The sequence below is a fragment of the Equus caballus genome, chromosome 24 (genome assembly GCF_041296265.1).
Source record: "Equus caballus isolate H_3958 breed thoroughbred chromosome 24, TB-T2T, whole genome shotgun sequence".
Classification (NCBI taxonomy): Eukaryota; Metazoa; Chordata; class Mammalia; order Perissodactyla; family Equidae; genus Equus; species Equus caballus.
Genome location: NC_091707.1, coordinates 14,001,255 through 14,027,854, shown reverse-complemented (window position 1 = coordinate 14,027,854; position 26,600 = coordinate 14,001,255). Strand labels below are relative to the sequence as shown.

At 39.3% G+C, this 26,600-nt stretch overlaps 1 protein-coding gene across 10 annotated transcripts in view; it reads left to right on the top strand.

The window, feature by feature from the left end:
* TXNDC16 (thioredoxin domain containing 16) overlaps positions 1–26,600 on the top strand; it is a 131,768-nt gene that overhangs the window by 28,160 nt on the left and 77,008 nt on the right. For all 10 annotated transcript variants that reach the window (XM_005605180.4, XM_023627728.2, XM_023627732.2 and 7 more), the window contains 3 exons: positions 16,447–16,568; positions 21,038–21,128; positions 25,045–25,195. In XM_005605180.4, coding sequence (XP_005605237.2) covers positions 16,447–16,568; positions 21,038–21,128; positions 25,045–25,195 — 364 coding nt within the window. The remainder of the gene's footprint in view (positions 1–16,446; positions 16,569–21,037; positions 21,129–25,044; positions 25,196–26,600) is intronic.

Sequence of the window (26,600 nt, the reverse complement as noted above, 5' to 3'; positions counted from 1 at the left end):
AAGAGACTTTCTTTTCTCCATTGTAGGCCCTCTGCTCCTTTGTCGAAGATTAGCTGTCCATAGATGTGTGGTTTTATCTCTGGGCTTTCAATTCTGTTCCATTGATCTGTGGACCTGTTTTTGTACCAGTACCATGCTGTTTTGATCACTGTAGCTTTGTAGTATGTTTTGAAATCGGGGATTGTGATTTGCCGGCTTTGTTTTTCTTACTCAGGATTGCTTTAGCAATTCGCGGTCTTTTGTTGCCCCATATGAATTTTAGGATTCTTTGTTCAATTTCTGTGAAGAATGTTCTTGGGATTCTGATTGGGATAGCATTGAATCTGTAGATTGCTTTAGGTAGTATGGACATTTTAACTATGTTTATTCTTCCAATCCATGTGCATGGAATGTCTTTCCATCTCTTTATGTCATCGTCAGTTTCTTTCAAGAAAGTCTTGTAGTTTTCATTGTATAGATCCTTCACTTCCTTGGTTAAGTTTATCCCAAGGTATTTTATTCTTTTCGTTGCGATTGTGAATGGGATAGAGTTCTTGAGTTCTTTTTCTGTTAGTTCATTGTTAGTGTATAGAAATGCTACTGATTTATGCACGTTAATTTTATACCCTGCTACTTTGCTGTAGTTGTTGATTATTTCTAATAGTTTTTCTATGGATTCTTTGGGGTTTTCTATATATAAGATCATGTCGTCTGCAAACAGCGAGAGTTTTACTTCTTCGTTACCTATTTGGATTCCTTTTATTTCTTTTTCCTGCCGAATTGCTCTGGCCAGCACCTCCAGTACTATGTTGAATAGGAGTGGTGAAAGTGGGCACCCTTGTCTTGTTCCTGTCCTCAGAGGGAAGGCTTTCAGTTTTTGTCCATTGAGTATGATGTTGGCTGTGGGTCTGTCATATATGACCTTTATTATGTTGAGGTACTTTCCTTCTATACCCATTTTATGGAGGGTTTTTATCATAAATGGGTGTTGGATCTTGTCGAATGCTTTCTCTGCATCTATTGAGATGATCATGTGGTTTTTGTTTTTCATTTTGTTGATGTAGTGTATCACGTTGATTGACTTGCGGATGTTGAACCATCCCTGTGTCCCTGGTATAAATCCCACTTGATCATGGTGTATAATCTTTTTGATGTATTGCTGTATTTGGTTTGCCAAAATTTTGTTGAGGATTTTTGCATCTATGTTCATCAGTGATATCGGCCTGTAGTTCTCCTTCTTTGTGTTGTCCTTGTCAGGTTTGGGGATCAGAGTGATGTTGGCTTCATAGAATGTGTTAGGGAGTACTCCATCTTTCTCAATTTTCTGGAACAGTTTGAGAAGAATAGGTATTAAGTCTTCTTTGAATGTTTGGTAGAATTCTCCAGAGAAGCCGTCTGGTCCTGGACTCTTATTTTTGGGGAGGTTTTTGATTACCGTTTCTATTTCCTTACTTGTGATTGGCCTATTCCGATTCTCCATTTCTTCCTGATTCAGTTTGGGGAGATTGTAGGAGTCTAGGAATTTGTCCATTTCTTCCAGGTTGTTCAATTTGTTGGCATATAGTTTTTCATAGTATTCTCTTATGATCTCTTGTATTTCATTGGTATCTGTTGTGATTTCTCCTCTCTCATTCCTAATTTTATTTATTTGCGATTTCTCTCTTCTTTTCTTGGTGAGTCTGGCTAGGGGTTTGTCAATTTTGTTAACTCTTTCGAAGAACCAACTCTTTGTTTCATTGATCCTTTCTATTGTCTTTTTTGTTTCAATATCATTTATTTCTGCTCTTATTTTTATTATTTCCCTCCTTCTACTGACTCTGGGCTTGTTTGTTCTTCTTTTTCTAGTTCTGTTAGGTGTCGTTTGAGGTTGCTTATGTGAGCTTTTTCTTGTTTAGTGAGGTGAGCCTGAATTGCGATGAATTTCCCTCTTAGGACTGCTTTTGCTGTATCCCAAATGGTTTGGTATGTCGTGTTCTCATTTTCATTTGTCTCCAGATAATATTTGATTTCTTCTTTAATTTCTTCAATGATCCATTGTTTGTTGAGAAGCGTGTTGTTTAGTCTCCACATTTTTGCACCTTTCTCTGCTTTTTTCTTGTAGTTGATTTCTAGTTTCATAGCATTATGATCAGAAAAGATGCTTGATATTATTTCAACTCTCTTGTATTTATTGATGTTTGCTTTGGTTCCCAAAATATGGTCAATCCTTGAGAATGTTCCATGTGCACTTGAGAAGAATGTGCAACCTGCTGTTTTTGGATGAAGTGTTCTATATATATCTATTAAGTCCATCTGGTCTAATTTTTCATTTAATTCTATTATTTCCTTGTTGATTTTCTGTCTGGATGTTCTGTCCATTGGTGTTAATGGTGTGTTGAGGTCCCCTACTATTATTGTATTGTTGTTGATGTCTTCTTTTAGTTCTATTAAGAGTTGCTTTACAAATTTTGGTGTTCCTGTGTTGGGTGCGTATATATTTATAAGCGTTATGTCTTCTTGGTGGAGAGTCCCTTTTATCATTATGTACTGTCCCTCTTTGTCTTTCTTTATCTGTTTTGCTTTGAAATCTACCTTGTCTGATATTAGTATAGCGACACCTGCTTTCTTTTGTTCATTATTAGCTTGGAGTATTGTTCTCCATCCCTTCACTCTGAGTCTGTGTTTGTCTTTGGGGCTGAGGTGTGTTTCCTGGAGGCAGCATATTGTTGGATCTTGTTCTTTGATCCATCCTGCCACTCTGTGTCTTTTGATTGGGGAGTTCAGTCCATTTACATTTAGAGTGATTATTGAGATGTGGGGGCCTACCACTACCATTTTGTGTCTTGTTTTCCGGTTTTCTTCAATTTCCTTTGTTTCTCGTCCCATGGTTTAATCTGTTCTGATGAAGAGCTGCTACTCTCTGTTGGTGTCCTTCTACTTATCCCCTCTGCTCTTGGTTTTGTAGCCCCTTTCCTTTTTTGGATTTTTCAGGAATGAGGGTTTTCCTGCGCATTTCCTGAAGAGGAGGTTTTGTGGCAATGAACTCCCTTAATTTTTGTTTATCTGGGAAAGTTTTTATTTCTGCATCGTATTTGAAGGATATTTTCGCTGGGTAGAGAATTCTCGGCTGTAGATTTTTGTCCTTCAGATTTTTGAATATATCATTCCACTCTCTTCTAGCCTGTAAAGTTTCTGCTGAGAAATCTGCTGATAGCCTGATGGGGTTCCTTTGTAGGTTAGTTTCTTTTGCCTGGCTGTCCTTAGTATTTTCTCCTTGTTATTGACTTTTGCTAGCTTCACTACTATATGCTGTGGAGTTGGTCTTCTTGCATTGATAAAGTTTGGAGATCTATTGGCTTCTGTCACCTGAAGATCCATCTCTCTCACCTGATTTGGGAAGTTCTCAGCCATTATTTCTTTGTATAGGCTTTCTGCCCCTTTCTCCTTCTCTTCTCCCTCTGGTATACCTATAATCCTTACGTTGCATCTCCTAATTGTGTCTGATAATTCTCGGAGAGTTTCTTCATTTGTTTTTAGTCTTGCTTCTCTCTCCTCCCCTGCCTGCAGCAATTCTATATTGCCATCTTCCAAATTGCTAATTCTTTCCTCCATATTATCGGCCCTACTGTTCAGAGCATCTAGATTTTTCTTAATCTCCTCTATTGTGTTCTTCATTTCCAATATTTGTTTGGTTCTTCTTTATCGTATCAAACTCTTTTGTGACATAGCTCCTGAACTCGTTGAGTTGTCGGTCAGAATTCTCTCTTAACTCATTGAGTATTTTAATGATGGCTGTTTTGAAGTCATCATCATTTAGGTTATATATCTCATTTTCTTTGGGATTGTTTTCTGTGTATTTGTTATTTTCTTTCTGTTCTGGAGATTTAATGTGTTTTTTCATATTGCTTGATGTTATTGATTTGTGCCTCCGCATACAGATAGAGTTTAGTTGCTGCTTTCACTTGTTTCAGCTGCTGCGTTGGGGGAGCCGCTGTTTATACTGCACCAACCAGGAACCCTGTCCACAGTTGCTAGCTGGGCCTGGGCCCCTCCTCGTAGTCACAGTGGTCCTTTGGATTCCCTCCTCTGCTGTGGGGGCTGTCACAGGGGGGCTTCAGGCTGCTGGTGCCTACTGTTGCAGCCCACCTAGACGTGCTCCCTCCTTGGGGTCTACAACGGTGTTATGGGCTTTTCCAGTGGCCAGGGGTGGGATCACTTATATTTGTTGCTCCGTCGCTGTCAGCACCCACAAAATCTCACTTGTCCACTGTGGGTCGCAGGAGAGCTATTGGCATCTTCTACAGTTTGTGGTTAGTTCACCTAGCTATGCTACTTCTGTCCCGGGGTCTTCCAGGCTTGTGGCTGCTGGCTGGGTGCTTTCTACTAGTGCTATGCAGAGGCTTTCCCTGAGGCTGCTGTGAGCCTGTAGGGTTTCCCCCTAGGCTACGGAGCTGGGTTGCTGGAACTTCCCCCAGCCCCAGTCCTGTTCCCCAGGAACCCGGGGAGCCCTTTGCCCTGTCTTGGGGGGTAGCTGGAGATCCTGATTTCAGTGGTAGCTGGTCAGCTGCTGACCTGCCTGATATTCTCCTCTCTGGGACCCTCCTGGTATTGTGGATGCTGGGCGTGGCCCCTCAGCTAATAGCAGACAGAGAGTTTTGTCTGCTGCCTGGGCAGAACTCTGGAGCTTCCCCTGTGGGGCGCGGAGCGGGCCTCTGGAGCTTCACCCTGTCCCAGTCCTCTCCAAGATCTCCGGCAATCCCTAGCCCCACGGGATGGGCAACAGCAGCTGGAGGTCACTTCGCCCTCTGGGATTCTCTCCGGGACTTTCCCGGAGTTGAGTGCTGGGCGTGGCCCCTCCACTAGTGGCAGACAGACAGTTTTGTCTGCTGCCCGGGCAGAACTCTGGAGCTTCCCCTCCGGGGCGCAGAGCCGGCCTCTGGAGCTTCCCCCAGCCCCAGTCCTCTCTGAGATCTCCGGCAATCCCTAGCCCCACGGGGCGGGCCACGCCAGCTGGAGGTCGCCCCGCCCTCTGGGATTCTCTTCGGGACTTTCCCGGAGCCGTGAATGCTGGGCTTGGCCCCTCTGCTAATGGCAGACAGAGAGTTTTCTCTGCTGCCCGGACAGAACTCTGGAGCTTCCCCTCCGGGGCGCAGAGCCGGCCTCTGGAGCTTCCCCCAGCCCCAGTCCGCTCAGAGATCTCCGGCAATCCCTAGCCCCACCGTGCAGGCAGTGGCAGCCGGGGGACCTCCGTACCCTCAGCGACTCTCTCTGGGACCCTCCAGGCGCCGCGAACACCAGGCGGGATCTCCCCGCCAATAGCGGGGAGAGACTCTCCCCGCGGGCCCAGGTGTGCAACTCCAAAGTTTCCCTCTGTGTTTAGGAGTAATTGCGGGGGGTTTAGGTAGGGTTCTGGTCACCTGTTTCCACCGTCGCTCCTCTGTTGTGTGCTCGCTCCTGCCCTAGATGTGTGTTGATCTTCTGGGGGCGTCCGTTGGAAGAAAGCCGCTTGCGGGTACTAGGCTGTTCGGTCGGGGTCAGAGAGTTTTCACCTATTTCCACATCCTCCCGGAGGAAAGTCCGTCCGCCTTCCGATGTATAGTCGCGTGGGTCTCTCAGACGTCCTGAGATGCTGTCTGGATATCCTTTGTTAAGCGATAAGTGTCCAAATAATTGTAGACTCGAAGGGGGAGAGACAAAGAGGACTACTCACGGCGCCATCTTGGATCCGTCTCCGAAACGCAACTGATTTTTCTATGTTGATTTTGTATCCTACAACTTTACCATTTATTACTTCTAAAAGTTTTTTGGTGGATTCTTTAGTTTTCTATATATAAAATCATGTCATCTGCAAATAGTGACAGTTTCACCTCTTCCTTTCCAATTTGGATCCCTTTTATTTTTTTCTGTCCTGATTGTTCTGGCTAGGACTTCCAATACTATGTTAAATAAGAGTGGCAAAAGGTGGCATTCTTGTCCGGTCCCTGTTCTTAGAGGGATAGCTTTCAGTTTTTCTCCATTGAGTATGACTTTAGCTGTGTGTGTGTCACATATGGCCTTTATTATGTTTAGATACTTTCCTTCTACACCCATTTTATTGAGAGTTTTTATCATAAATGGATGTTGGATCTTGTCAAATCCTTTCTCTGCATCTATTGAGATGATCATGTTGTTTTCATTCTTCGTTTTGTTAATATGGTGTATCACACTGATTGATTTGTCAATGTTGAGCCATCCCTGCATCCCTGGAATAAATCCCACTTGATCATGGTTTATGATCTTTTTAATGTATTATTGTATTTGATTTGCTAGAATTTTGTTGAGGATTTTTGCATCAATGTTCATCAGTGATATTGCTGTGTAATTTTCTTTTGTTGTCCTTGTCTGGTGTTGGTATCAGTGTAATGTTGACTTCATAGAATGAGTTAGGAAGCTTCCCCTCCTCTTCAGTTTTTTGGAGGAATTTGAGAAGGATAGGTGTTAAGTCTTCTTTGAATGTTTGGTAGAATTCACCAGGGAAGCTGTCTGGTCCTAGAGTTTTATTTTTTGGGACATTTTTGATTACTGTTTTGATCTTCTTACTGGTGATTGGTCTATTCAGATTTTCTATTTCTTCTTGATTCAGTTTTGGAAGGTTGTGTGATTCTAACAATTTATCTCTTTCTTCTAGATTAACCAATTTGTTGGTGAATAGCTTTTCATTGTGTTCTCTTATAATCTTTTGTATTTTTGAGGTGTCTATTGTAATTTCTCCTCTTTCATTTCTGATTTTATTTGAACCTTCTCCCTTTTTTAAAGGTTTGTCAATTTTGTTTATCTTTTCAAAGACCCAGCTCTTTGTTTCATTAAGTTTTCCTATTTTTTTGTCTCTATTTCGTTTATTTCTGCCCTGATTTTTATTATTTCCTTCTGCTGATTTTGAGGTTTGTTCTTCTTTTTGTAGCTCCTTTAGGTGTACTGTTAGATAGTGTATTTGAGATTTTTCTTGTTTGTTGAGTAGGCCTGAATTGCAATAAACTTCTCTCTAGAGCTGCTTTTGCTGTATCCCATAAACTTTGGCATGTCATATTTTTGTTTTCATTTGTATCCAGGTATTTTTTGATTTTTTCCTTTGATTTCTTTGTTGACCCTATTGTTCAGTAGCATTTTGTTTAATCTCCACATATTTGTGGCGTTTCCAATTTTCTTCCTCTAGTTGATTTCTGGTTTCATACTGTTGTGGTCAGAAAAGATGCTTGGTATTATTTGAATCTTCTTAAATTTATTGAGACTTGTTTTGTGGCCTAATATGTGATCTATCCTTTAGAATGTTCCATGTGCATTTGAAAAGAATATTCTGCCATTTTTGGAAGGAATGTTCTGTATACATACTAAGTCCCTCTGGTCTAATGTGTCATTTAAGGCCATTGTTTCCTTGTTGATATTCTGTTTGGATGATCTATCCATTGGTGTAAGTTAAAGTCCCCTATTATTATTGTGTTACTGTATATTTCACTTTTTATGTCTGTTAATAATTGCTTTATATATTTAGGTGCTCTTATGTTGGGTGCATAGATATTCACAAATGTTACATCTTCTTATTGGATTGTTCCCTTTGTTATTATATAGTGCTCTTCTTTGTCTCTTCTTACAGTTTTGTTTTAAAGTCTGTTTTGGGGGCTGGCCCATGGCATAGTGGTTAAGTTTACATTCTCCACTTTGGTGGCCCAGGGTTCGTTGGTTCAGATCCTAAGTTCGGACCTACACACCACTCATCAAGCCAGGTGTGGCCGCATCCCACATACAAAATAAATGAAAATTGGCACAGATGTTAGCTCATGGACAGTCTTCCTCAAGCTAAAAGAGGAAGATTGGCAACAGATGTTAGGTCAGGGCCAATCTTGCTCACCAAAAAAATAGTCTGTTCTGTCTGATGTAAGTATTGCTACCCCAGCTTTCTTTTCATTGACATTTACATGGAGTATCTTTTTCCATCTCTTCAATTTCAATTTGTGAGTGTCTTTAGGTCCAAAGTGTGCCTCTTGTATGCAGCATAAATGTGGGTTTTATTTTTTTATCCAATCAACCACCCTCTGCGTTTTTTTTTTTTTTAAGATTTATTTTTCCTTTTTCTCCCAAACCCCCCTGGTACAAAGTTGTGTATCTTTAGTTGTGGGCCCTTCCAGTTGTGGCATGTGGGACACTGCCTCAGCACGACTTGATGAGCGGTGTCATGTCTGTGCCCAGGATCCGAACTGGCGAAACCCTGGGCCTCTGAAGTGGAGTGCGTGAACTTAACCACTTGGCCACGGGGCCGACCCCATACCCTCTGCCTTTTGATGAAGCCTTTAGTCCATTGACATTTAAAGTAGCTATTGATAAGTATGTACTTGTTACCACTTTGGTATTTTTTTTTTCTGGGTGTTTTAGTAGTTCTTCTATGTACTTTTCTTCTTCTCTTGCTCTCCTCCCTTCTGGTTTGATGGCTTTCTTTAATATTATGTTTGCGTTTCTTTCTGTTAATTTTTGTGTATTTATTAGTGGCTAGCTCTTTTGTGATTACTGTGAGGTTCATATATAATAACCTATGTATATAGAAATCTATATTAAGTTGGTGGTCTCTTTAGTTTGACCTTTCTTTTTTTTTTTAATTAAAGATTTTACTTTTTCCTTTTTCTCCCCAAAGCCCCCCAGTACATAGTTGTATATTCTTCGTTGTGGGTCCTTCTAGTTGTGGTATGTGGGACACTGCCTCAGTGTGGTGTGATGAGCAGTGCCATGTCCGCACCCAGGATTCGAACCAACAAAACACTGGGCCGCCTGCAGCGGAGCGCGCGTACTTAACCACTCGGCCACGGGGCCAGCCCCAAGTTTGACCTCTTTCTCAAAGCTCTACCCTTTTACCCTCCTCCTCCTATTTTATGTTTTTGATATCCTATCTAACCTCTGTTTTTTTTGTGTGTGTATCCCTTACCCTCTTATTGTTGAAAGAGATAATTTTAGTGCTTTTGTCTTTTGACCTTCTTATTATCTTCATAGGTGGTTGATCTGCTACCTTTACTGTATATTTGCCTTTATTTGTTGTTGTTGTTTGATAATTTTCTTATTCCTATTTGTGGCCTTTTCTTTTCCACTTAAATAAGTCTCTTTAGCATTTCTTGTCAGGCTGGTTTATTGATAATAAACTCCTTTAGTTTTTCCTTATCTGGGGACCTCTTTCTCTCTCCTTCCATTCTGAATGATAACCTTGCTGGGTAGAGTATTCTTGGCCATAGCTTTTTTCCTTTCAGCACTTTAAATATATCATGCCACTCCCTTCTAGCTTGTAAGGTTTCTGTTGGGATGTCAGCTGTGATAGCCTTATGAGTTTTCCTTTGTATGTAACTTGTTGCCTTTCTCTTGCAGCTTTTGGGATTCTGTCTTTATCTTTAACTCTTGACATTTTAATTATAATGTGTCTTGGTGTGGGTCTCTTTTGGTTTATCTTGTTTGTTGCTCCCTGTGCTACCTGTACCTGGATGTCTGTTTTGAGACTTAGGTGAGGAAAGTTTTCAGCTGTTGTTTGTTCAAATAACTTCTCTGCCCCTTTGTCTCTCTCTTCTCCTTCTGGGACACCTATAATATGGATCTTAGTGCGCTTGATGTTGTCCCAGTGGTCCCTTTAATTGTTCTTGCTCTTTTTAATTGTTTTTTCTTTTATCTGTTCAGCTTGGGTGATTTCCTCTAGTCTTTCATCCAACTCACTGATCCATTCTTCTGTATCATCTACTCTGCTATTTAGTCCCTCTAGTGAATTTTTATTTCCATTATTGTATTCTTCATTTCTGATTGGTTCTATTTTATATTTTCCAGTTCTTTCCTAAAGTTCTCACTGAATTCATCCCTTCTTCTCCCAAGATCAGTGAGCATCCTTATGACTATTAGTTTCTACTCTTTATCAGGTAGATTGTTTATTTCTATTTCATTTAGTTCTTTTTCTGAAGATTTATCCTGTTCTCTTATTTGGAACATATTCCTTTGTCTCCTCATTTTGCCTCTTTCTCTGTGTTTATATCTATGTATTAGGTAGATTAGCTATGTCTCTTGATCTTGGAGAGCTGGATTTATGTAAGAGATGCCTTCTGAGGCCCAGCAGTGTGTTTCCCTCTTGTCACCAGTTCCAGTTGTTCTGGGATTGACCCCTGTGTGGGATACGTGTGTCCTTCTGTTGTGGCAGGGTTGCTCTTGCTGCAGGTGCCTGGAAGGCTAGGCTGTCCCCGTGGCCAGCTGGCTGTAGTTCTCAGCTGAGTGTAGCTGCTGTGGTCCCTTCAGTCACCTTATCAGGCATGGGGAACCCCAACACAGTTGGCTGCAAAGTTGAATAGCACATTCCTATTGCAGTTTTTCTGTTAAGTGAGTGGGCTTCCCAGTGTTGCTGGTTGCTAGGTTCAGGGGCTCACAATTGCTGTAGGCCTCCAGCCTGCAAAGCTGCTGTCAGCTCTTTCAGCAGTGCAGCTGGGTGTTGCTGGCACCAGGTGTGGCAGCACACAGGTGTTTCAGGCATTGGAAGGTGGGGCCAATCTCCTATGTCACTGTTTGAGAAGCAAAAAATCTCTTCCAGCTGACAGGCCCCTCCATCCACAGGCCCACACACCCCATAAACACAGTACTGCCCTGTGCACATGCCCTGACCCCTGAAGTGAACCCAGTCGCCCCACTGCACAGGCCCTACACACTCTGCCAGTGCAGGCCCACCCCTTGTGCATGCCCTGCCCTACAGAGGTGGATCCACTCACCCTGCTGCAGAGGTCCCATGCACCCTGTCTGTGTGGACCCACAAGTTGGCCTGGGGGCTTGCTCTTGGGTGGCACCAGTCCCTAGGGTGTGCTGCCTGCCTTGGCTGAGCTGGATTAAATCAGTGCTCTAGTGGATGAGGCATACCCCTGTGCTAACAGGCCAGGGGAAGAACTCCAATGATGTTTGCCAGTGTGACCTGTCCTCGGTCACAATAATGGCTGATGCTAATGTCTCAGTCTCTGGGGATGTGGTCCTAGCCTGGAGAGGTTCTCAACTCTTGCCAAGATGCACCCAGAGCCTATCGAGTGAGTCTTTTTTCACCAAAGGACTCTGCACCTTTCTTTCTGGTGATTTTAGTTCGCTTTCTGAAACGGGTGAATTTGTGTGTGGTCCTTTTAAGATCAGGCTTTTTTTCTTCCTTATGTCCAATAGCTTTTCTGAGGGTATTCCTCATTGTAGTTAGTAGCCAGTAAAGCCAGATATTATGACACTTGTCTCTGTTGTGCTGTGTCCTCAAGCTGCTTATTGTGGTAATGTTCCCCTGCTCGGGTCCCCTGCTCCTCAGGGAGGGCTGCATACCTTAGGAATGCTCCTGGCCGGCTGTGAAGTGCTGCAGCCAGAAGGTGGCATTTTTTTCTCTAGAAAGGAATTTCTGCCTCTTCCCCTCAGTCAGACTGTCCCTTGTTGTGGGAGTTGTTTTAATCCAGTTTTCAGTTCTCTCTCAGGGGTAACAGTTCCAAGAGTGGTTTTAAATTTGTTGTGTCCATCGGAGGAAGTGAATTCAGAGCCCTCTTATGCCACCATCTGCCCAGCTCTCTTTCCCTTTAAATTAACATACTACTCATAATAATGTGGACTTCAAATATTATTATGGGAATTATTTTCAACTATTATAATTTCTGCTAATATTTTATTGTTTAACACATTATTGCAGAGCCTCGGTTTTGGGTCTTTAGCTGGTGTTACTGTAGAACCTCTGGGGAAAGCTACTCTTAGAGGTGTCTTCCTCTAAAACTCCTGAACTGTGTCCATGCTGGTCCTTTCTTAGTAGCTGTTGAGCCTATTGGTCATTCTTTTATCTGTATCAGACTTATTCTTACACAATGTTGTCAAGTGGGTTCCTGTTTGATAGTGACATACTTTTTACTGGGCTTTTGTAATAAAAATTACCTATCTTGGATTTGAGTTCCTCCCAGCTCTATTTTAATTGGTAGTAATGGTTATATCCCCAAACTGTACTCTTTTATACAGAGTCCTTCTACCACTGCATAGCACTGTGCATGACGTATATTAGGTGCTCAAAAAATACTGGATTGGTGGATGAATGAATTTGGAAGCTTCACTTTTTGATGGTTAAGAATGGGAGGAGCAGAAATCTTCTTATGTTATAAGCCCAATAAGATTGTTTCTGGTCATAAGAGTTTTATAAGAAATAAACTAGTAGGAGAATATACAATATGACAAAAAGACTAAGACTGATGTTGGTGAACTTTGTTATTACTTGTACTCTTTTTTTTTTTTTTTTTTTTGAGGAAGATTAGCCCTGAGCTAACATTTGCCGCCAGTCTTCCTATTTTGCTGAGGAAGCCTGGCCCTGAGCTAACATGTGCCCACCTTCCTCTACTTTGTATGTGGGACGCCTGCCACAGCATGGCTTGACAAGTGGTGTGTAGGTGTGCACCCAGGATCCAAACTGGTGAACCCGGGCCGCCGAAGTGGAATGTGCGAACTTAACCACTTGTCAGGTGATGCAAGTGTGCCACTGGGCCAGCTCCTATTGCTTGTACTCTTAATTGACATTTCAGAGGTGGATTCTATCTGGGATTTTTTAACTGTATTAATTTAGAAAGTGCTTAATAAAATACTCGGGCATGTTTCATTTTATACATGGTTCTGTCCAGTCATGGTATAATTATTTTAGGTAACAGTGATTTGTCTATCTCCCTCCTTGTGTTCTCTCTTCTCTCCCACCCTCCTCTTTTTTATTTTTTTGTCCTATGGATTTTGATATGGCAAAATAGAAGGTAACGTTTCCTTTTTATTTTTTAGAATTTGAATAATGACAGAAATATATTATAAAAATAGTCTTTTTTTCTGACAAAAAGTGTGAATGGCCTGCTACTCTAAAAGCAGGGTTAAGTAGACTCTTCATTTCTTTTTTCTCTGACACTTAGTTCTTGGCCATATATTTGTGACACTTACTCAGTTCTTGGCCATATATTTGTCTGCCTAATGGTTGTAATAGGAGAGTCTCGGGAGAAGCATGCCAGGGAAAAAAGCAGCCTTTCTGGGGCAAGAAGGGCTCCCCAGTCAGAGCAGCCCCAGACTGTATTACCCCGTCATTAAAGCAAGAAAATCCCAAGAAAGGCTTTTCCTTTCACCTATTTCTGTTAGTGTTTCTCCTCTTTGGAACTAGAATGAAGGAGTACGGGCTTGTGGAGTGGATCCTAGAGATTCCTAGATGTCTCTATGCTCTGGAAATTAATGTTAGAAAATATATTAGAGTTAGGAAGCTGCTGGGAAAAATCACAGAGATCATTAGCTTATGAATGTCATTACTTTAGGTTATTATTACCTAATGACTACTTACTGAACTTTGGGTCATTAGGCAAGATAACCTCTCTGAGCCCCGTGACCTTATCTGTAAAATGGAGTTAATGATAGTACTGGTCTCAGATGGTTGCCCTGAAAATTAAATGAGACAGAGTGCGTTGCTGAGCATTCTTAGTTATAAGCCCCAGAATCTGGGTCTGACTGACTGAAGCAGAAAGGGGTTTGGAGCAGATAGAGGAAACCTCAGGCTCACTAGAAGGGCTGGAGAACTGGACTCACAGTTCGAGCAGTTCTGAATTACAGTCAAAATCATGACACAGAGCTAGTTGAGGGGCACTGCTGCATTACTGCTGAGCGTTGGATGCCACACTTGCGTCACCTGCACTGGGGCTGTCAGTGGCACTGTTGTCACTGCTGCCTTTGAAGCTGGCTGTTGCTGCTACTGCTTCTCAAAATAATCCTGCATTGTCCCTGATCCTTTCTATCACTAGCTCGTGGTCCAGAATTTCAGGGTCACATAGCCATGCTTTGCAGCAGAGAGCCTGGGAAAGCAAGTTTACGATATTATTAGCTTTTCTGAGGGGACTTGGGCTCTGTCCACCAGGAAGATTTAGAAAACTGGGAATTTCCAAAGCAAAAGAGATGAGTTCAGAGCTGGGCAGTCTCAAAACTGATAAAATTGCTGCTCTTCTAAAGTGCTTAGTTCTATGCCTAACATGTTTGAGTGCCCCCAAAATGTTGGCATTTATTAATTTATATTTGCCTGTCTTTATTGAGGGAAAAAAGCTTAGGGAGATTTCTCTTCCAAGATTTGATTTTTGAAGCAAATAGATTAGAGCTGCTGGAGCAATAAAAATGAATGGGTGCATGCAATTTCCAAGCCTAGACTTTACGTGAGGTCCCATTCTGTTCACTCAACGGTACCTCCCGACGGCTTTGAGGTAACTCGGGTAATTCTGGACTTGTTAGCCAAATAAGCGTCCAGTAGCCCAGACTGCCACTGAGACGCCTTTGTCATTTGTTAGTTGCCTCCCTTTTCACCTGGTTTCCCATTTACAAGTGGTCAGTAATAACATAGTTTAGAAAGTTCTGGCCTTAGTGTCAGAAGACCTGGATTTGTATCTCAGCTCTACCAGTGACTACCAGTACAATCTGGAGCAGGTTTCTTAATCCCTCAGACTGTTTCCTCTGTGTGTGTATATGTTTGTGTGTGTGAAATAAAGAATATTCCAAGAATATCACTGAGGATTTAAATGAGAACGTGAAAATATCTAGCAAATTGCGAGTACTGCTCAGTAAATATTGCTATGAAAAACCAAACAAGAACCCTGGGAATTATAGAAGATCCAGTTTTACATTTTTCTTTAAAAGTTGAAGAAATCTGTAATGAATAGGTAAATATTTAAGCTAGTGTAATTGAGGGCAGTGGTTTCAGGGTATCCACAAAGTCACAATATTTTAATAATAAGACATTATTTACCTTTTTTCACTTTTATTCTCTCATTAATGCAGTTTCTAGAGGCTACGTGATATGTTGTGTGATGTCACAATAGATTGAATGCAGAAGCAAATATGAAAATCTAGCTGTCTTCTGTTTAGTCCAGTATTAAAGAGATTAGCAAAAAGGCAAAACAGTGCCATTCTTCTCACTAAATTTTCTTCTGTTTTGGAAAATTTATTTTCCATTAGAAAATAGTTGTTTTGGGAAATTTAGATTTTTAAAAGTAAAGTGTTATTTATATTAACATGCAGTGGTGTTTATTATTTAAAAATAATAAATATTTTAAAATTCCAAATTTAATTTATATTTTAGCAACTATTTGTAACCTGCATAAACAAAAGCCCTCTGAGAAACTCAATAATTTTTAAGGGTATAAAGGGATCCTGAGCCCAAAAAAGTTTGAGAACTGCTGTATTAGTGGGAAGTGCCATATTTTCTGTAAGAAGAAACTAGGCTTGACTAATTTATTGGAGATAGTTGAGTAAACCTTTGCTTAAGTATATGGACTTGGAACAACTTTCAAAAATCCTTAGAGTTTAGCCTAACAAAAATAAACACACACACACATACACATTCCAGATTAAGTGGAATAAGTTATTAGGGATAGAGAATTTATATAGAAATGGAAAATTTAAATAAGAGATTCTTTTGGATGAAGAAATATAGTTAATTAGTGTGATTTACACATTGAAAGATGATTTACAAGAATTACGGTAAGGTAGAAAGATCACTGAACTAGGTGTGAGAAGACTTACTTTGTGTTCTGTTCCTTGATCTTTGATTTAGGAAATGTGTTTTTAAGTTAATAAGCTCTTCAGTGTTTTGAACTTGCATTTCTTCAAATGAAGAATGGGAATAAATAATTCTGTCCTATTTTTTCTTTCATTTAACACATATTTATTGCTTACTTACAGCACACTAGGCTCTATTCTAAGTTATTACAGATATAATGTTAAAATATGAATGGTCTCTGCCTCAAGAAGGTAACAGTTTAAAGAGAGAGGCAGAGATAAACAAGTAAATAAATAAATAAATATAAATTGTGATAAGTACTATGAAGGAGTTAAATAGTATGACATGGAAGAGGAAGGTACTACAGACCTACTTACATGGGACTAACAGGGAAGGCTTCTCTGAGGCGGTGATGTTTAAGCCGATACCACATGTCTGAGAAGGAGCAGGGGAATAGCTTTCAGCATAGAGAATTGTGTGTGCCAAGGCCTTGAGATGTGCCTAAGGTATGGTAGGCACGAGGGGCAGTAGAACAAAATGAGGCAGGAGAAGGAGTCAAGGTCTAGGTCATGCGGGGCTCTTAGGCCATGGAAAGAAGCCTAAACTCCTAAAGAAATTCAGCCGTGTGAGGGCTCACCTGTGTTCAAGGCTGAGGGATCTGTAAGAGGGATTATTCGGCCAGACTAGGACGTTGGCGAATATGGTTTACATATGTTGAGGTGTCGTGATGAAGAATGAGCACTATTTCTCACAACTGTCCCTGGTTGATGTTCTCAGGGACAGACTAAGGATTTAGAGAGTGATTTTAATTCAGTATTAAAATGTTTAGGTTCTTAACTACTGATGACTTGTTCAAAAGAATTAAATTTCTTTTTTGATTAGGTTCTTTAACTTAACAAGTATATATATGTTTCAGATTTTTCTACTAATTGAATGTCTGTTTATTTCAGTGCTCTTCTTTTTAATGAAGTAAAATATATTACCACCCTGGAAGACCTTCAGAACATGGAAAATGCTCTGAAAGGAAAAGCAGACATTGCATTCTCATACGTCAGAGCCGTTGGAACGCCAGGTATTATTGACTTTTACTTTAGTCTTTGCTGTGCCTCTGTACCTGTGTGACTATGTTGAAGGACTTAAGTGTATTTTGACCACACTCTTAATACTTTAAAATAAATTTAAAGCTTCTTTATGTTTTCTTTCTTTAAACGGGCAACATAGTATGGGAGTTGAATGAGAACTCTGGAGCCCGACTGCTGAAGTTAGACTCCTTGCCCTGCCAATTATTTACAGTGTGGTCTTGGACAACTTACTTAACCTTAGTTTTCTAGTCACTAAGATGGTGAAAATAATTGTACCTGTCTCTTGGTATTAATATGATGACCAAAAGAGTTTGAAAAATGAAAATGGTTCCTGTTGTATAGTAGGTGCTCTGAAAATGTTAGATATTTTTATTACCTTACAGTACTCCTAATATCAGGCACAGTAGTTTATAGTATTTGGTAAATGTTGTTGACTGACTGGCTTTCTTTTTTATATTGGTATTTGCTGTTTATGACATACTTTTCTTGATTTTTAAAAAAAAGTCTAATTTTGATGACATCACCTTGAGCATTAATATGTAATTTTGTCGTAAAGAAGTTTCTAAACATTTTATGAACAAATTATAGTTATGCTTTCAGGACTTTTATTTGTTAATGGTAATAACTTGACCATGTTAATATAAAGTGTTGTTAAAGACATTTTAAAAATTGTATATGCTCTGTGAAATAAAATCATTTATTGGAAATCTCAATTTTTATAAACATAAAACTTGAGGGTTACACAGCGTGCCACTGAATTTAATAACACTTGTAAAATAATTCTCCACAATCAGCCTGTTTCTGTTTACTTTTCAGGGCCCTCAAGTGATTGTATTTTGTCCAGAGACTGTAGTTGTAATCAGTGAGAGGGATGAGGTATAGAGGGCTCACTCTGCCAGAGCAGAGCCGGACTCCCTGCTTTATATTTTAACAGGATCAATCTGACTTCTGTGTTTGGAATAGATTGGAAGGAGCAATGGTAGACTAAGGCAGAAAATTAGGAAGTTACTGCAATAATGCAGGCAATAGATGATGGTGGGTGGCTTAGACCAGGGTGTTCACAATGGAGGAGGTGATAAATTTGAATGTTAGCAGTATTTTGGACATAGGACCAACTGAATTTGCTGACATTTTGGATGTGGAATGAGAGAGAAATTGCAGAGGGAAAGACTGGAAATAGTTTGGAGAGGAAGTTCTGGAATTCACTTTTGGATGTTTTACTTACAAAATACCCATTAGACATCCAAGTAGAGATATCAACAAGGTAGTTGCATGTTACTAGTCTGCATTTGATTTAGGGACACAGACTAGAGGTATAAATTTGGGAGATAAAGCTGTGAGACCAGAGGAGATCACATAGGGAGTGAGGCTAGGTGGAAAAAAGACGACTGAACTTGTTAGATATTTCAACACTTAATAGGTCAGTGAGGTGAGGAGGAACCAGGAAAGAAGGCAGAAGGAAGGTCTATGTGGTAGGAGTGCCTGTAAGCAAAGTGAAGAAAGGATTTTAAGGAAGAGATAGCAACAATTGTGTCAGATGATGCTGAAAGGCTAATTAAGATAAGAACTGCCAATTGGCCATTATACTTAGCAATATGGAGGTTATTGGGGACCTTGGCAAGCTGCAAGTTTTGTAGGATGAGAAGGTAAATGAATGCCTGATAGGGTATAAGAGAAGAGGTAGAGAGCAACTGGAGACTGAAAACAGACTCGTTTGAGAAGTTTTGCTGTTAAGGGAGGGAGAAAAATGGGGCAGTGGCTGGAAGAGTATGTGGGATCAAGTGAAAAATTTTCTAAGAAGCATATTTGTATATTGATGAAAAAGATCTAATAGAAAGGGGAAAATGCATCATGTAGGAGAAAGGGGAGAGTTACTGGAGCAACATCTTTTAGACAAGAGGAGATGGAACCTAGTGAGCAAGGGGAAGGGTGGTTCTCTGCTGGGAGCACAGAAAATTCATCCGTGATGATACGAGGGAAGGTAGAGAATATGGGCATCAATTTAAGAATGTGGGCAGATAGATATGGTGTTGGGAGCTTGTGGAAGTTTTTTTTGATTTTTTAAAATTGGATCTGTTTTCTCAATGAAATAGAAGTAAAGTCATCAGATAGTTGAGGAGAGAAGAGACAAAATAGTTGTTTAGGAGGCCTGGAAATAAAGAATGCTTGCTAGGCAGCAATAATAGTTGATGTCAGTAATCTAAAGTGAGACCATTAGCAGGATGATGTCAGCAGGTTTTTGTTCACTTTTACCTTCAGCCATGTTTGCTTTTGTGAGTGTAAGTACAGAATAGGCAGAGTATTTGATTTAACTTGGATTATGTTTTAGGCAGATGGGAGTGATTAGAAAGATTGACCATGGAATTTAAACTGGGTTAAAAAGGAAGAGAGGACTGGAGAGAGGTGAAGGACAGTGACAAGTGGTAAGATTGTAGGTCCTAGGGGGTTAGAGTTACATACTAGACAGAGTGACCTGGAGATGAATGGGTGTGTGTCTGGGGAAGATGCCAGACATTGAGATTTTGGAGGGGTTTGCAGTAATTGGTAATTACAAGGCCTGGAGTGGGACCATAGCAGTGGGTTGAAGTTAGGGTTAAGATAGGGTTGAAGAGACATCATTGGAATCTCTAGAGAAGGCCAAGGACTTAGAGGGTAGAATTTTCAAAGGATCATCAATGGGGATAATAAAATCACCAAGGATTAGGATAGGAGTAGTATTGCACAGAGTGACAGTGTGACAGAAGCTAAATTTTTCATTGTGAATGATGGGGAGTGACCCTTGCCAGGGTTTAGATGACTCCAACAAGATAGAGTGGTGAGTGGAATAATCTGATGACATGTGATTCAAGTGCTAGGAAATTAGATGGGGACAGGGAAGATAACTGCCTAGAAATGGCAGTGAGAAGAAAAGGGAAAATAAAATAGGAAAAAGGAAGGAATCTTTAAGAATATTTTAAGAACATTTCCCAGAACTGAAGGATTTGTGCTTCCAAATTGAAAGGGCCCATTGAGTCCTAGCATAGTGCATGAGTGTAGAGCCACACCAAAGCATTTCATTTTGAAATTTCAGAAAAATTGGAAACAAACGCTATTCTAAAATCTTCCAGAAAGAAAAAAAGAGTTTGTAGTTAATGGATCAAGAATCAGCATGGCATTGGACTTTTCAATTACAGACCTGAAAACTGAAGAAATGGAGCATGCTTTCAAAATTCTCAGGGGAAATGACTTGAACCTAGAACTCTATATGAAGACAACTATAGTTAGTTACGAAAGTATAGTAAAGACACTTTCAGAAGTACAAGGTCACAAAAAATGAGTATTCCATATATCCTCTCACAGGAAGGTGCTAGAGAATGGGAGCAATGGAGCAAATCAGTTGAGAAGATGTGGGTAACAGGGCAAAGGACCTAACACAAGAGAGAGAATAAGAGAATCCCAGGATGATGATAAAGTGAGTTCCTGTAATGAAAGTGGTCCAGCAGGTCAAGTAGTAATAGTCCATATTGGAGCAAATCAGAAGGCTCTGCAGAAGTGTCTTGAAGAAAAGGGAATTGATAGGATACATGATACGTTGAAAGTACTGAGAGGGTTAGACAATTGTGGAAGAATTTAGGAATAAATTAGGAAGAAATCTAAACAAAAATAAAAAAAGATAGTTATTAGTAGTGAAAAAAGTTGTTCAAAAAAAGGAAAAGCATTCATTTTGTACTGTATGGCTCCTTTGTAGATAGTATTTACTGAATCATAACAATGTAAATACTGACTCTTGAGCTAATAAAAATTCGAATTATATCGGGAGAGTTGAGGGGATAGAAGTGTGTGCGTTTTTCGAGTGTGTTTCGGAAAAGAGAGATAATTTATCATCTTCCATGGGGACATCAATAGATAATAGTAACACTTAAGAAAAAGTACCAGGAAATAAGAGTATAAGAATATCATTTAGGGACTTGGAGGTAAATACCAAAATAAACAAGAAAAGAGTTGAAAGTAGTTGTCCCTTGGGAATTGGAAATGGGGTCAAGGGTAGAGAAAATTGTTTTGCTTAATTTGCCTTATAGAATGGTCTCTTTAAACTATATATATAAGTTTGATTAAAAAATACCTTAGAAACAATGCACAAACATATACATATATAAAATATAACATATGGAAGTTGTGTGGTAGATTCGTATTCTGTTCCCTACTACTGGGAAGAAATTATCACAGATTTGTCGTATGTTATATTCTCAAGTATAACTCATTTTCTACTCTCTCTTAATTCTTCTCTTACCTTGAATAGAATAAACTTTTCATAACTTCTTTAATTGCCTGCATTTTCCCAACTGATATCCCTACAAAGGATTTTTCTTTAAATATAATAGAATGTAAAAGGATGTAGGGCAGTATTCAGAATAGAAGCTTACGCAGAGTTACACCGAGTAACTCCTCTTCTCTCCCAACTCCCTTATCTCTTCTTCAGAGCACAGAGCGGTCATGGAAGCTGCTTTTGTGTACGGGACCACATACCAATTTGTCTTAACCACAGAAATTGCCCTTTTGGAAAGTATTGGGTATGTATGAGGGGCATATGTCAACAATTTTAAGTTCACTTATTTCACATTACTTATTCAACATTTCCATCGTACTCTTACAGTGTGGGCTTATCTGAGGGGATTCGTAAGCAGATGTGAATATGTAAATGAAACCTGAAATCCCTTTCATTACTATCTTCTGTAGTACAGTCTGAAAATCTATTTAAATATAGAGAAGTGGTGTTAGACTAAGGTGAATGACGAGAATATGGGTAAGCCACAGGATGTGATCCTGTGAGTAGCCAAGTAGATTAGGTCTCCCACAGTGATCAGATAGATGACAAAATAACAGCTTTTATAACTAAGCTCCAGAAATTCTTTCTGAGAGTTCTGTAAATTACTTTGTCAGAATAATCTTGAATATATGTAAGTACAGTTTTTGAACAGAATGTTTTAAATGATTATTTTCCTTGTCTAGTTTGTAGTTTACGGTTTTAGGTAGAGGGCTTCTTTTAACTGTTTTTGGCTGGGCAGTCTAGGGTTCAAGTTTTTCTTTCTTTTAATACTTAAAGACAGAAGGAATAACCAGTGCATTTTAAAGTCTTTAGTTTCAAAATGCTCTTTAGGAAAATTAATCCAAAGCAAAGCAAAATGGTGAGTGTCTGACCTTTTTATACCATGCAAGAGCTTTTAGTGAGTCTTCCTGCTGACCTCTCTGAAAATAGTGACTATTTGATATACCACACACAATTAATTAAGTCACAGACATTTTAGAACTCTAAATTTAGAGGTTAGTGCATAGACAACTAATAAAATGGAATTATTTTCTGGGGGCAGTGAGTAGGCAGAGAATAAATTTCCTACAAAGAGAAGTTATATTTTCATTGCTCTGTGTGACATTAACCCACATTCCTTTTTCCGTTAGTCTCTTATTGAACTGTCATCCTGCTGGTTCGCTCATTAATGAGTTAAATAAAACTTTGATGCATGTTTACTGTTTGTCTAAGAATTCATGTTTTTAACAATTTGAGAATTTTGCTGATAGTACCATAAAGCTTTACCGTAAGTGGTCGCCAAGTCTCAAGATAGAATGAGCACTACTTTAGCCAATTGCTTTGCTACTCTCAATGTAGACTGCCAGTTTCCCAGCCTGGGATCAGGGAACCTGTTATTCTCCATCCTGTGGTGATTCTATGCAAGCCCCACAAGGGATAATTGTTTGTACTTGCTCTTGTGTTACTAGCTTCTTTATTTTTTAGGTAATGAAGAATTACAAATATGCTGACACACTTAAAACACAGAGGGGTGGTTATTTATTGGCAAGGTATAGGTCTGTCATTTACCTTACAAATTCCCCTCAGCAAGATATTCTGTATCTGTTCTGATCTTTGACCAAACATGGTCATGTTCTGGAGGGGTTTTTGCTTTCCTCCATTTTTAAAGGAGAATTAAAAAATGTACAGTTATTCTGTTTTTCATATACTTTTGAGTATCTGATATATTGGAGATTTTTAAATTCTCATTTATTCATGGATAACAAGATGGTGAGGAATCATACCTGGACCTGATATGACAGGGAAGGACTGTGGATTCAGAATACAATAGTCCTATGACATCACTTCTAGATGAAGTAGTTGGCTATAACTGGGTTGGAGGAGAGGTGAATGCATTTTTTTTCTTTCATTTGTTCATTCTTTCATTCAACAGATATTTATTGGATGCCTTCTTTTTGCTAGGCAGTATTCCAATATCTGGGGCTATAACACTGGATAAGTCTAGGATATTAATTGTTATATCATATTGGGCTTGAGTATCTTTGAAATTAATGTGGGTTAAGAAGGGTGTATATGATAGGTAGTACAAGAGGCAGCATGCAGTAGAGACAACCATACTTCTGCTACCGTCCCCTATTCCCTTCTTAAAGAATCTGTGTATAAGGCCAAGAAGGGTGTTACCCCCACCCCATACATGTCACAGTCAGTTAAATCAGAGGTGGCCACCTGACCTAGGGTCAACCAGTTCATTGGCTTACCTGAGCAAAGGAGATCTCCTCTCCCAGGAACTTGGAATTGGATGTGGAGAAACTGGATTATACAGTTTTTTGGCTCTCTTGCCCCCAGGAGTGTTTTGCCCATGTAGAAGTAAAGCAGAGAAAGTTTTCTTTTTTGAAAATTATTTTATTGAGACCACGTTGGTTTATAACATTGTGTAAATTTCAGATGTACATCGTTATGTTTCTGCTTCTGTGTAGACTGCATCGTGTTCACCTCCAAAAGCCTAGTTTCCGTCCGTCACTGTACGCATGTGTCCCTTTACTCCTTTTGCCCTCCCCAACCCACTTCCCCTCTGGTAACCGCCAATCCATTCTCTGTATCTATGTGTGTGTTTATCTTCTATAGATGAGAGAAATCATAAGGTATTTGTATTTCTTGGACTTATTTCACTTGTGTTTCTTTAACCATTGAATCTATTTGAAATTACTTTGTAATTAAATTTGAAATCAGTGAACCTTGGAGCTCAGTTTAAGCATCTATCAAGAATTAAAATAATGTTTTTTTTAAAGATTTTATTTTTCCTTTTTCTCCTCAAAGCCCCCTGGTACATAGTTGTATATTTTTTTAGTTGTGGGTCCTTTTAGTTGTGGCATATGGGACACCTCCTCAGCATGGCCTGATGAGTGGTGCCATGTCCGCGCCCAGGATCCGAACTGGCAAAACCCTGGGCCGCTGAAGTGGAGCGTGCAAACTTAACCACTTGGCCACGGGGCTAGCCCCTAAAATAATGTTTTAAAAATAAAAACTTGGGGCCAGCCTGGTGGTATAATGGTTAAGTTTGCACTCTCTGCTTCGTCGGCCCAGGATTTGTGGGTGCATATCCCAAGCGTGGACCTACACACCGGTGGCTCATCGAGCCATGCTGTAGTGTCCCACATACAGAAATAGAGGGAGATTGGCACAGATGTTAGCTCAGTGACAATCTTCCTCCAGCAAAAAGAGGAAGATTAGCAATAGATATTAGCTCAGGGCCAATCTTCCTCACACACAAAAAAACCAACAAAAATTAAATAGAAAACCAAAAATTTGCAATATTTTGCCAAACCCTACTAGTGCCATATGGAAATTTTTTAAATGCTATTTTAAATTTGGCAAACTTTGCTTATCCACTATAAGTTTATCTTTGAATTCTCATATTGAATGGAATGCCAAAACTCAAATTATAAGCCATATTTGATGAGTTTTGTAATATTTCAGATACAGACTCAAACTCCCACAAAGTGTCACATGGCTTTTATCTTAAAGCATGTTTTGACTGAAGTTATTCAAAACAGATTTGGGTTTAGATTAAACCCAGAAAATTTATGTTACACAGCTTTATTTGGCATAGGTCTAGAAAAGCAATTATGTTTGAAGATAATCTCATTGTCCTCAAGGTGACAGTCTTTTATATTAAAAAAAATTTGTGTAGACCCACTTAAAACCTAAGTTAGAAGCTACTATATTAAAAAGTTCAGGAAAAAAATTGTTTATATAACTCAAATTGTTTATATCCTCTTGTTTTCTTAGGTCCATTTTATTTTGATTGTGCTGGTAAGCTCTGAATCTATTTAAACAATGCTTGCTTAACAATGGCAATACATTCTGAGATATGGTGTCATTAGGCAATTTTGTCACTGTGCAAACATGATAGAGTGCACTTACACAAACCTGATGGTATGGCCTACTACACACCTGGGCTCTATGGTACTAATCTTGTGGGACCACCATTGTATATGTGGTCCATCATTGATCAAAACATCATTATGTGGCACATGACTGTACTGTCTTAGGCTTTTGCTAAAACAGTAATTCAAAAGCATGAAAGTTAAGACAAAGAGATTTGTTGTTAAGTCTTTCTGGATGGTAGAAGGACCACACGTTGAACTTCAGTGGGTCTGTCTCTAATTTTTAATTTGCAGTGCCAAGGATATAGAATATGCACATCTCTACTTTTTTCATTGTAAAGTGGTCTTGGACTTGACCCAGCTGTGTAGAAGGACACTAATGGAACAGCCATTGACTACACTGAACATTCATCAATTTATTAAGACAATGGAAGCACCTCTGCTGGTATGTATCTTACTTTAATATATTAGATAATTCATACATAAAATTTGTAGTTTTGATTCACAGATACGCAGTTTTTCTTAGATGAGCTATATCTTTTCCCCTTTCCTTGGACATACGTCTTTCATTTAGGGGGATTTAGGAGTAGTTCCTTATTAAAAGTAAAATAGAAGATAGACTATTCATAAAATGATATTTTGCTGCTTTGAAATATTGTTGTATTGAAACCCAAATATAGCCTTGTGTAAGTGGAAATATTCTGTGGTAGCTGTAATGAAGTGTGACCGCTCTAAGATCACAAAGACCACATCATGGTTAAGAAAAGACCTCTCTTGTGAATGTTTTGATCACTATTTTAAGAGTTGGTAAATATTGGAATTATAGTATTTTTGGTTCCCCATTTTTCTTGGTGTTATCCTGGAAGAACTTTGTAGACTCAGTCGGTTATGGTGCTCAGCAGACTTTTCTTTCTGAAAGTCTGAAGGGTTATCCTGAGCACATGCAAAACCTTCAGTGGACCTTCTCACTCAGTGTATTCTCTTTCAATAAAAATGGTGCATGTTTTATAAACCAAACAGTGCAGCAAAGTACAGAGGAAAATTTAAAAGCCACGTAGTAATCACATCACTCAGAAATTAACTGTTGGATGCACACTAGTCATCTTTGTGCCTGTATGGATCCATAGAGATAGAGGGATGAGTGGATTAGTGGACGCATCATATTGCATGTGCTACTTTTTAGGAAGAAGTATTATATTTAATCTTATTTGAATTTAATAGAAGAAAAAGAAACGTGAAACTAGAGGGTTTATGAAACTTTTGTAAATCATTTCGTCAGCTTTAGAGGGCTCATTAGGAAATATTCGCAAGTGTTGAAAATGATTATGAAAAATATTAAGAAATTAAAATACTTTTAAAAAACTATACATTTCCATTTTAGATAGTATTGATTTGCTCCTTGCTGTGAAAGATGAGAAAATTAACTTCATACATTTATTTTCAACTCAGCTCCTCTTGCCCTCCTGAGTTTTGTTAATTTTGTGTTATTTTTACATTATTAAAGTTTATAATATTTATATTGTGTTCTGTAACCATAATTCCAACTTTAAGAAAAAGCCTTGCTTCCACGTTTAAATAGATTCAGAGCTTACCAGCCCCAACTTTACTGGCTTCATTCTTGATTTCTTTGAGTCAGTTTTTGTTTGGTTGGATTTTGGCTTCAAATTTTTTTTTTCTTTAAAGCAGTATATAGGTCTTTTTCCTTTCCTTTCACGTGGAGGGGGCCATGTATCTTACTTCCAGGGGGAGAATATACTCTGCATTTGTTTTTGTTTTCTGTTTTTTGATGAGGAGGATTTGCCCTGAGCTAACATCTGCTGCCAGTCTTCCTCTTTTTTTCTGTTGTTTTG